The sequence below is a fragment of the Rhincodon typus genome, chromosome 5 (assembly GCF_021869965.1).
Source record: "Rhincodon typus isolate 14 chromosome 5, sRhiTyp1.1, whole genome shotgun sequence".
In the NCBI taxonomy this organism is placed as follows: domain Eukaryota; kingdom Metazoa; phylum Chordata; class Chondrichthyes; order Orectolobiformes; family Rhincodontidae; genus Rhincodon; species Rhincodon typus.
In genome coordinates this window covers 4,223,721-4,235,945 of record NC_063336.1, presented here as the reverse complement: position 1 = coordinate 4,235,945, position 12,225 = coordinate 4,223,721, and the positions used below count along the sequence as shown (strand labels likewise).

At 43.7% G+C, this 12,225-nt stretch overlaps 1 protein-coding gene across 1 annotated transcript in view; it reads right to left on the bottom strand.

Moving 5' to 3' along the window:
- Window positions 1-12,225, bottom strand: part of LOC109930964 (dynein axonemal heavy chain 8-like) — a 2,199,840-nt gene that overhangs the window by 1,015,793 nt on the left and 1,171,822 nt on the right. Inside the window, 1 exon segment of the mRNA XM_048596622.1 lies at window positions 6,526-6,660. Within this exon segment, the coding sequence (XP_048452579.1) occupies window positions 6,526-6,660 (135 nt within the window).

Sequence of the window (12,225 nt, the reverse complement as noted above, 5' to 3'; positions counted from 1 at the left end):
GCATAGAAGTAGCGAGCAAGGACATGGGGAAAAGCAGGAAGTTGGGTATAGATGATTTTAACTTCCCCAATATTGACAGGGATTCGCTTTAGGCTAGGGGCTTGGATGGGGCAGGATTTGTAAGGACGATTAAGGACGGACTTTTGACACAATATGTAAAACAGTCCAACCAGGGAAGGGGTTACACTGGACCTGATATTGGGAAACGAGCCCGGCCAGGTGAGTGGAGTTTCAGTGGAGGAGCATTTCAGGAGTAGTGACCATAACACCGAGAGTTTTAAGATATTCATGGAGACAGATAACGGCAGAACTCGGGTGGAGGTGTTAAACTGGGGGAAGGTGAACTACAACAACATTAGGCAGGAACTGGAGAATTTTGATAGGAGATGGGCGTTTGAGGGCAAAACCACAAAATCGGGCATGTGGGAGTCTTTCAAATGGCAGCTGAAAAGCGTTCAGGAGCAGCATATTCCTACAAGAATCAAGGATACATATGGCAGGTTATGCAAACCTGGATGACCAGGGATGTTACGACCTCGGTCAAAGAGGAAAAGGAAGCAGATGCAACATCTAGGAGGAAAGGAACTCACAAAGCCCTTGAAGCATATAAGGAGAGTAGGAAAAAAACTTAAACAAAGAATTAGAAGGGTTAAAGGAGTTGTGAAAAGTTGTTAACAAACAGGATTAAGGAGAATCCCAAGGCTTTTTATACATTTATAAAAAGCAAGAAGGCAGCCAGGGAACAGGTTGGCCGACTCAAGGACAAAGGAGGAAATCTATGTTGGAGCCACAAGAGGTAGATGAGGTCCTAAAAGAACACTTTGTCAGTATTCATCAAAGAGAAGGAATTGGTGGAGGATGATCTCAGGGAAGGGAGTGTCGAATTTCTAAGCCAGGTTGTTGTTAAAAAGGAAGAGATGTTGTGCACGTTATAAAGTATTACGGTAGGTAAGTCCCCAGGTCCTGATTAGATATATCCCAGAATATTCAGGGATGCAAGAGAACAAATTGCTGGAGCATTGACCGACATCTTTGTATCCTCTTTGACCGCAGGGGAGGTCCCAGGGGACTGGAAAACAGCCATGTTGTCCCATTACTTAAGAAGGATAGCAGGGATAATCCAGGAAATTACAGGCCTGTAAGTTTCATGGCAGTGGTAGGGAAATTATTCTCAGGGACAAGATCTATATGCAGTTAGAAGCAAATGGACTTATAAGTGATGGACAGCACGGCTTTGTGCAGCAGAGGTCGTGTCTCACGAACTTGATCAGGTTTTTTAAAGAAGAAGTGACAAAGTTGATTGATTAGGGAAAAGCAGTTGATGTTGTCTGCATGGATTTCAGTAAAGTCTCTGACAAGGTCCCTCACAGTAGACTGGTACAAAAGGTAAAGTCACATGGTGTCAGGAGTGAGCTGGGAAGATGGATACAGAACTGGCTTAGTCATAGGAGACAGAGGGCAGCAGTGGAAGGATGCTTTTCGGACTGGAGGGTTATGACTAGTAGCGTTCCACAGGGTTCAGTGCTGGGAGCTCTGCTGTTCGTGGTCTACCTAAATGATTTGGAGGAAAAGTTGGCTAATTAGGAAGTTTGCAGACAATACAAAGATTGGTGATGTGGGGGATAGTAAGGAGGATTGTCAGAAGATACAGCAGGATATAGATCAGTTGGAAGCATGGGCTGAAAAATGGCAGATGGTGTTTAATCCGGACAAATGAGGTGATGCATTCTGAAAGGTCAAGTACAGGTAGAAATTATACAGTGAATGGCAAAACCCTTAGGAGTATTGGTATGCAGAGGGATCTGGGTGTGTAGGTCCACAGATCACTGAAGGTGGCAGCGCAGGTAGATAAGGTAGTTAAAAAAGACTTATGGCATGATTGCTTTCATTGGAAAGCACACTGAGTATAGGGATAGGTAACTTATGCTGCCGCTTTACAAAACTTCAGTTAGACCACACTTGGAATATGGAGTACAATTCTGGTCACCACACCACCAGAAGGATCTGGATGTTTTGGAGAGAACACAGAAAAAGGTTTACCAGGATGTTGCCTGGTATGGGGGATTTTAGTTACGAAGAAAAGTTGGATAGACTTGGAGATAACAAGGTGTAGAGCTGGATGAACACAGCAGGGCAAGCAGCAGAGGAGCAGGAAAGCTGACGTTTCGGGTCTGGACCATTCTTCAGAAAATCAGAGTTGATTTGTTTTCACTGGAATGCCGGAGGTTTACTCACTAAGTATTCTCTTCAGGGTTCTATCCCAAAACTTGTGGTCTCATACTATCACTAACTTTTTACCTAAAGATAACCCAATTTACTGTATCCTTCTCATCTCGGAAGTAATATTCTATACAGTCATCTTCAGCGAAGGACTTCCAAACTGCCGAAACCTCGAAGTAAGACTAAAAAGAAAATATTTCTCTAAGCTGAGACGGTTTCCCTTTAGCTTAAAAAGCTCTCCTAACCTTCTAAATTGAAGCTTGTTTATCTTGTTCAGTCATACAACCTGCCATGTACACAAAAGCCCATTCATTCTAAAGCTTGGCCCCACAAACTTTTAAAATAAATCACAATGGCCAGGAAAGGTAGACCCATTGTTTCAGCCTGCTCATGCCCCACAGAACTCATCTCTTCCTACCTTGACTCAGTCTTCTCCCCCCGGTCCAATCCCTACCCACATACATCCATGATTCATCTGACGCCTTACACCGGTTTCAAAGCTTCCAGTTTACTGGCTCTAGCCACCTCCTCTTTACCATGGATGTGCAATCCTTTTACACATCCATTCCCCACCAGGAAGGTCTTAGGGCTCTCCGCTTCTTCCTGGAGCAAAGACCTGAACCATCCCCACCCACCACCACCCTCCTCCGCTTGGCTGAGCTTGTCCTCACCCTCAACAACTTCTCTTTCAACTCCTCTCATTTTCTTCAGGTAAGAGGGGTTGCCATGGGTACCCGCATGGGCCCTAGTTATGCCTGTCTCTTCGTGGGGTACGTGGAACATTCCTTGTTCCAATCCTATTCCGGCCCCCACCCACAACTCCTTCTCCGATACATCGATGATATCATCAGTGCTGCTTCCCTCTCTCGTTGAGAATTGGAAAACTTCATCAATTTCGCCTCCAATTTCCACCCTGCCCTCACTTTCACCTGGTCTATCTCGGACTCCTCCCTTCCCTTTCTTGACATTTCTGGGGATAGACTGGCCATTAATATCCATTACAAACCCACCGACTCCCACAGCTACCTGGACTATACATCCTCACACCCGACTTCCTGTAAAGACTCCATCCCACTCTCTCAGTTCCTCCGTCTCTGTCGCATATGTTCAGATGAGGCCAACTTGGACAAGGTAGCCTCCGAAATGTCGACATTCTTCCTCAACCAAGGATTCCCCAGCTCCGTTGTCAACAGGGCCCTCAATCAGGTCCGACCCATCTCCCGCACTTCTGCCCTTACCCCTTCTCTTCCCTCCCGCAACGCGATAGGATTCCCCTTATCCTTACCTACCATTCCACCAGCATCCACATCCAGAAGATCATCAGACGCCATTTCCGCTACCTCCAGCAAGAAGCCACCACCAGACACATATTCCCCTCCCCTCCCTTGTCCGCCTTCCATAGGGATCGTTCCCTCCAGGACACCCTGGTCCACACTTCCTTCACCTCCAACACCTCCCCACAGTCCTACGGCACCTCTCCCTGTAACCGGCGAAGGTGCAACACCTGCCCATTTACCTCCTCCCTCCCCAGAATCCAAGGGCCCAAACATACCTTCCAGGTGAAGCAACACTTCACCTGCACTTCCAAGAATCTAGTCTACTGCATTTGCCGCTCACAATGTGGTCTCCTCTACATTGGGGAAACGAAGCGTAGACTTGGCGACCGCTTCACAGAACATCTACATTCTGCTTGCAAAAGAGACCCTGAACTATCCGTTCCTTGCCACTTCAACGCACCACCCTGCTCTCTGGTCAACATCTCTGTCTCTGGCTTGCTACAGTGTTCCAGTGAAGCCCAACGCAAGCTGGAGGAGCAACACTTCATTTTCCGCTTGGAGACCCTACAGCCCTCCGGACTCAATATTGAGTTCAATAATTTTAGGGCCCAAGCTCTCCCACGTCCCAGCCCCCCACACCGCACACCAGGCCTTGTTACCACATAGACTGCCACTACACACCCCCTGTTGTTAGTCACTGACTGTCCCTATTAACAACTACTCACCCTCCCAGCCTGATCATTAGCAACTCCTTTGTCTGTCCAACTGTCTTTCTCTCTCTTTGGGCTCTATCCTATCGTTTACTCCCTATCCCACCTACCTCCCGATTTCCTGCATATAAAAACTGACATTTTCCCAGCCACCAGCAGTTCTGAGGAAGGGTCACCAGACCCGAAACGTTAACTCTGTTTTCTCCTCCACAGATGCTGCCAGACCTGCTGAGCTTTTCCAGCAACTTTGTTTTTATTGCCTTCTAAATGTTCTGGGATGGGTTCAGAAAATTCCACCCCAACTCCAACTTAAATTGAAGATCTCTTATTATTAAACTGTGTCATCCTGTCCTAGACCCCACAAGGGGAGCAACCTTTTAACGTTCACCTTGTCAAATGCTTGCAGGATCTTGCGTCTTAAAATTACATCTTACATTTCTAAACTTCAATAAGTATAAACACAGCCTTTTCTCATAGGACAAATTTCCCTCATCCCAGTCATCAGTCAAATGAATCTTCTCTGAACTGCTTCCAATGCATTAACACCTTTTCCTCAGTAAGGAAACTAAAGTTACACAGTACACCAAAGTGCCCTACAGGCATATAGTGGTGTTGTAGTAATGTCACATCACTGGACCGATATTTCAAAAAGGTCCAGGTTTATTGCTGTGAGGGCAGAGGCTCAAATTCCTTGTGGAAGAGAAATTTATTATTAAATCAGGAATGTTTGAAAAAATGCCAATAACAGTAGGTTTACCACAGAACCAGAACTGACTGGTGCAAAAACCCATCTGGTCCACAAACGTCCTTTAGGGAAATAAATTTCTCATTTTTGCCCAATCTGGCCTACAGCAATTGGGTCCAGAGATTTGACTGACTCCTTACTCCCTCTACAAAGGCCTAGCAAGCCACGCATTCGGGTCCACTTATCTGTGAGTGAGAGGCTGTGAGGAAGGTGCATGGAGTAGTGAATATAAAGTTCACTGATGAGAATGCAGGGGGTATCATAGTAAGTTTGTGATGACACAAAGATTGACCGGGTAGTTGACAATTAGGAGGAAGGTGTTAGGTTACAGGAGGATATAAATGGATTGGTCAGATGGGCAATTCAATGGCAGACACAATCCTGATAAATATGAGATGATGCAGTTTGGAAAAAGGAACAAGACAAGGGAATACTCAATGAATGGCAGGACACTAGAAGCTCAGAGGCGTAGACTGATCTTGAGGTACTTGTCTACAGATCCCTGAAAGACAAAATCGGGATGCCTGTCTTCATCAGCCAGGGCAGAGATTATAAAACAGGGAACTCACGTCAGAGCTGTACAGAACTTTAGTTGAAGGGTCAATTACAAGTTGGCATAACTTTTGATATGAAAAGCAGGAGGTTTAGAGGGAATTTCAGGAAAAAAATGCTTTCATCCAGAAGGTAGTGGGGATCTGAAACACACTGGCTGGGAAGATAATTGAGGCAGGAAATCGCATAACCTTCAAAAAAAGGTACTTGGATGAACACCTGAAATGTCATAATATTTAAAGCTATAAGCCTAGTGCAGGAAGTAGTATATTTTTGCAGTTCAGACTTGATGGGCCAGAGGGCCTCTTCTGTACTGTATGGTTCTATGATTCTACGAAGCCATTCAGTTCAAGGGCAATTAAATGATGGACAACAAATGTTTGCCTTGCCAGTGATGCTGACATCCAAACAAAGAAAAAAGAAAAAAGAAAAAATGTGGTCCCAACAATCTTGTACAACTGTAGCAACACAGCACTACTTCTATACTTCATTGCCTTCACAATAAATGGCAAATGTAGCAATATTCAATTGGTCTTCCTCATGACTTGTTGTGCCTGCACATTAAAACTAAATTCTTATACTGCGATGCCTAGATGTCTCCGTACCTCAACAGGTCTGCAATTTCTCTCCATCTAAATAAAATGCCGCTTTTCATTCCTGCCTGCCAAAGTCTATTTTTTGGGGTAAAGGTGTTTCAGGGGTAGTTAACACTGCTCTCTCTCCACAGATGCGGCCTGACTTGCTGAGTTTTTCCAGCAATTTCTGATTTTCTTTGTGTTTGAGGGGCGATTTGATAAAACTCCAAGGGTTATGACAGATTTGAGTTCAGTAGACAAAGAGAAACTATGCTAAAGAGGGACCAGGGAACACAGGTTTGCTGTTTTGGCTTTAAGGAAATAAACTGATAGGATTAATGGAATCAAGAAGGGGAGTGGGACAGGCTGAATTACAGTGGGAGGAGCCAGTTACGGGCTGACTAGCCTCCTCTGATGTTGGAATGGATCACGCGACAATGACTTACAGATAAGGAATCCAAAATAAATTCCTCAACATCACTTTTCGGCAACTGCAGTCTTTCAGCCAAGATGTCAATAAGGTATCGATGTGCTTGATCAAGTTTCAATTTTCTTCTCTCCCTAGCTTCTCTGTGTCTTGCCTAAAAGTCAAAAGTGAAACACAAAATAGATTAATCCAACACACTTTTAAGGATACAAGCAAGAAATCTTTAACCAATACCCCTATTTTCTTGAGAACATCCTGAAATATCACAGGAGCGATATCCAGAAATCAAGAAGAAGAATAACAAAAGACAAAAAAAACCTTGGAGCCAAGACGACAATAATGTTCTTAGTTATAGTCAAATGAAGGAACCTTCTTTGTACCAACACATCCAGAATGAGCTTTGCATCTGAACCATAATGTGTTGCAACTGAAAATAAGAAAAAACAATTGCAAATAACCTTAAAGCAATTGATCAGCTATGCCTGAGAAACTGGAACAAGTGTAGTGGAATACTGCACTGTAGAAATGTAGCACTGAACCTAAAAGGAAGAATCTATAAATGAGTTGAGAGTCTGGTCTTGTTACAAGACGATAAGAAATAGGAACAGGAGTAGGCTCTCAAACCTGCTCCAGCATTCAATAGGAGCATGGCTGGTCCGATATTTCTCATGTCCAGTTTCCTGCCCCTTCCCCGTAGCTGTTGATTCCCCTACTGATCAAGAATCTATCTCAGCCTCAAATATACACAAGAACTCTGTGCCGAAACCTACCTGTGGCAATTTCCAAAGACTCTCAACCCTCTGATAGAAGAATTCCTCCTAATCTCTGTCTTAAATTGGCACGCCTCTCTTCTGGGGCTATGCCTTCTGATGGTAGACGCTCCCATGAGGGAGACATCCTCTAGCATTTACCCGGTCAAGCCCTTTAAGAATCCTACATGTTTCAATGAGTTTCATCTCTCATTCTTCTTAATTCCAAGAAGTATAGTCCCAACCTGTTTAGCCTTTGCTCATAAGGCAACTCCTCCACACTGGGGATCATCCTTGTGAACCTTCTATAAACTACCTCTAATGTAATGATATCTTTCCTGAAATAAGGGATCAAAACTATTCACGGTACTCCAAATTTATTCTTACTAACATCTTGTACAGTTGCAGTAAGATTTCCCTGCTCTTTTACCCCAACACCTTGAAATAAGGGCAAACATTCTACTAGCTTTCCTGATTACCTGCTGCACCTGTGTACTGGCTTTGTGTGTTTCATATACAAGTATCAAATCGCTTTTGTGTTGCAGCTTTCTGCGATTTTTCCACACTTAAATAAAACTCCACTATTTTGTTCTCCCAAAATGAAGAGCTTCGCATTTTCCCACATTATACTCCATTTGCCAACTTTTTCCCCCACGTACTTAATCTATCATTGTCTCACTGTAAACTGTTTGCATGGCTCTCGTAACATGCCTTTCTACCTATTTTTGGCTACTGTACATTCATTCCTTCGCCCAAGTCATTAACATATATTGTAAACAGCTGCACTTCCAGTACCGATTCTTGTGGAACCCCACTGATTACATGGTTGTAATCGGAAAAAGAACCCCTTATCCCCATTCACTGTTTCTTGCCCATTAGCTAGTTCTCTATCCACATTAACATATTACCTCTAACCCCACTGGTTCTTAGACTTAGCCCTTTGTTACCTGCCTTGTCAAACATGTTCTGGAAGTCCAAATTCTGCTGGTTCCCTTCTATCCACTTCCTTAATAATTGATTCCAACAATTTTTCCACGATAGATGTTCAACTAATTGTCCTATAGTTATTTCCTTTGTGCCTCCCTCCCTTTTTGAATAGGGGTATCACATTGCCAAGTACTGGAGGATTGGAAAGCTGCCAGAGTCCAAGGAATTACAACCAATGCACCCACTGTGCAGTTATATAGTTCTCAAGTTTCTGCACTACAATAATAAATTGGATATGAATGGAGATGGATATACAGCAATAACAATAAGATCAAAAACCAATAGATTCAAGACGCTTCAGGGCTTTAAGGCTTTAGATGCACTTAAGAAAGAAGCTGAGAAGAGTCTGAAATTTTCTGATCATCTGTCACAGAGAGGGGAAGACCATATAATGAGGTCAACGAAGGAGATGGAAGTGCCAGGAAGAAGAGGAAAGCCCAAAATCCCAAGCGCTGTACACCTATGACTGTGTTGCCAAATTCCAAATGAATGCCATCTACAAGTTCACTGAGGGCACCACCGTAGTGGGACAGACATTTAACAACGGTGAGTTAAAATACAGAAGAGAGATTGACAGTTTGGTGACGTGGTGTAATCAAAGCAATCTGTCACTGAACGTTGGCAAAACTCAAGAACTGATCATCAACTTTAGAAAGAAAGGAGAACATGCCCCCACCTACATCAACGGAACTAAGGTTGAGAGTAAAGAGCATCAAGTGAAGGAGTGACGAAACCGACGACCTGTCCTGGACTTCTCACATAAATGCGGCAGTGAAGAAGGCACAACAATGCCCCTTTTTTTTTCAGGCAGCTCAGGAAATTTGACACGTCCATAAAAAAAAAAGGTCCTTCACCAACTTCTGCAGATGCACCATTTCCAGGTGCATTACAGCCTGGTATGGCAACTGCTCTGTAGTTACTTCTGGTCCTGGGCAGAAGGTGGTGTTCGCAGCCTAGGCCATCACAGAAGCCAACCTTCCATCCATGCACTCTTGCTCGCTGCCAAAGAAAAGCAGCCAACAAAGACCCATCACACCCTGGTAATGACCTCCTACAACCTCTTCTGCCAGGCAGAAGATACAGAAGCCTGAACACATGCATGAGCAGGTTCAGGAACAGCTTCTTTCTGGCCGGTATCAGATTGTTGAATGGACTCTAGCCTCAAATAATGTCACCTGCGAGCCTCTAAGTCTTTTTGATTTGTACATCTGTTGCTTGCTGGGATCTGCCTGTACAGCTCATGAACAAAGCTTTTTATTGCATTTCGGTAGATGTGACAATAAAGTCGATCAAGATCAGATGCAACCAGGATTTGGGACAACAGTTACATTAGGGGGCTATAACAGGAGCCAGGACTCTAACTCCCAACTTCACAAACTATAGATCATTGCTAATGAAACAGATGAATAGTCATTAAAATATAATCTAAGACTTAATGGAATTTATTTCAGTGCACTTCCAGAACAGAATATATTACATTGATTCAAATCCAAATTACTGATCTATGCAAGTACACAAATATATGCCTTCCACAGATCCAAGGATAACTTCTTTGACCAAACTGTTTTCACAATAAAAAGTTGTGTCAACTAGCATGACACATCAAGAGTGACCAGATGAAAAAGTTCATTAACTGTACATAATCAAGTAAAAGTCAAAGTCAATCTCATGTAAATGTCAACCCCCTATGTTTGGACAAAAATCTGGAACTTTCCATATCTCATGCAAAAGTCGACCCTAGTTCTTCACAGGTAACAGATCAACATTTGTAAGTTGAGGTATTGTCCTGTACATAAATGTTACAGAGAGGAAATGAATTTTTTTCATGCTATTATGGGTTTTAAAATTTCTTCATTTTGTGTAAAAATGTCCTCCAGAAAAACAACAAAAAAATATACAGCAGCGTTTAAACTGAAACTTATTGAAGTAGCAGAGATCACAAATAACTGCGTAGCAGCAAGAGAATTTTGTGTTTCAGAAAAACTTGAGGCAGACTGGAGAAAGATATTGAACCAACTTCAGGCATTGCCAGAACAAAAATTTGAGGTAAACCAAGCAAGCGGCCACAATTGGAGAAAGCTGCTGAGTGGGTACTTTAAAGTTGACAAAATGGAAAAATGTGTTAGTCGTGAAGCCATCTGAATTCTTGCATGAAATAAATCAAAGAAGGGTGGAATTTTGGATTTTAAGGCAAGTGCTAGATAGTGCACAAGATTCATTAAAAGGCATGACTTAGTACTTCAGCAAAGAACTAAGATTACACAAAAGCTGCCTGCTGAATTAGAAGATATTATAGTAATTACTGTAATTCATTGTGTTTTTTTAATTTAGAAATCAATTGGGCTTCTGCTAATGATATGGTATTTTCAACTATAGCATGAATTTCAGCCCCTCAAAAATAGTCTCCATGCATTAGTCAACCCCATAAATTTAACCTTAAAAAGAAGTCTAAAAAAATTTGACTTTTACATGAGTATATATCTACCATTCTCATCTTGTCTGGCCTATATGGGACTATAGACCCACACCAATGTGGTTGACTCTCCACTGCCCTCTGGGCAAATAGGGATGGGCAATGAAAGCTGGCCTATCCAGTGACAACCACATCTTGTGAATGAATATTGTTGAATGTGGATTATAAAATCCTAAAGTCATTGCCAACCAGATCAGGTCTGCTCGGAGATTGGGGATCCACCCCGATCAAACTTGTGCTGTAGCGGGCAGGAAGATTGCTGAGAGCCTTGTGCTCCTCAGGACGATCGCCCCCATGCAGGACAGCGGGGTGGATATCTGCCTCATCAGCCTGGACCAGGAGGTCTTTGACAGGATATCACACACCAAGGTGAGAGGTGGGCTCTCTGAAATGGGCTTTAGGGAGGGAATCCCCATTTGGATCTGACTGCTCTACATCAGTGTTAGTCATGCAGTTTCAATCAATGGGTGGGAATCAGAAAGCTTCCCAATCAGACCTGCCCTCTCTCTCTTACTTTGTGTTGTATTGAGCCTTTTGTCAAATCCATCAGGAAGAATACAAGCCTGAGAGGGGTGACTATTGCAGGCAGTGGAGGTCTGCAGGTCAAAGTCTCCCTATAAACTGATGCTGTCACCATTTTGTGTTCTGATCCGCTGTCAATGCACAGACTCATTAGTATCTGCAACCAGTTTCCACTGGCCTCATGAGCCAAGGTAAATTCAGGCAAGAGCAGGGCCAAGTTCTCTGGGAACTGGGCCAACCAATCTTTTATGCCGTCACCATCAGGTTTGCTTATCTGGAGGTGCTAGATGTATGGCTGAGGGGCCAGGGGACATGCCAAAATAAAAAAACTCAGGAGAAGTGTATCACCAAAATGAAACACAACTGACCAGAAATGAGCACCACTTCCATTCCACTGCGGGTAAAAACCTGATCATCAGGGATAAGGGGTGTCATTTTTGCTGCATGTGTTGCAGGTCTACAACACTGTAGTACCCTGATCCATCTTCCACTTCACCTGGAGATCAAAGACGGACTGTGTCCACAGGGACACCATGTATAAGGCTCTTGAATGGGAAGGTGGGGATTAAAATCATACCCAATGTCACCCTCATCCTAAAGGCCACCTTTGTGTGTGGCTGTATCAAGCTGTGTATAGACCCTCAGTACGCAAACAAATAGTATCTCTATGTGAGATACTAGGAACTGTAGATGCTGGAGAATCCGAGACAACAAGGTGCAGGGCTGGATGAACACAGCAGGCCAAGCAGCATCATAGGAGCAGAGAGGCTGACGTTTCGGGCCTAGACCCTTCATCAGAAAAGGGGGAGGGGAAGGGGGTTTTGAAATAAATAGGGAGAGAGTGGGAGGCGGATAGAAGAGGGATAGAGGAGAGGATAGGTGGAGAGGAAACAAACAGGTCGAAGAGGCGGGGATGGAGCCAGGAAAGGTGAGTGTAGGTAGGGAGTTAGGAAGGGGATAGGTCAGTCCAGGGAGGACGGACAGGTCA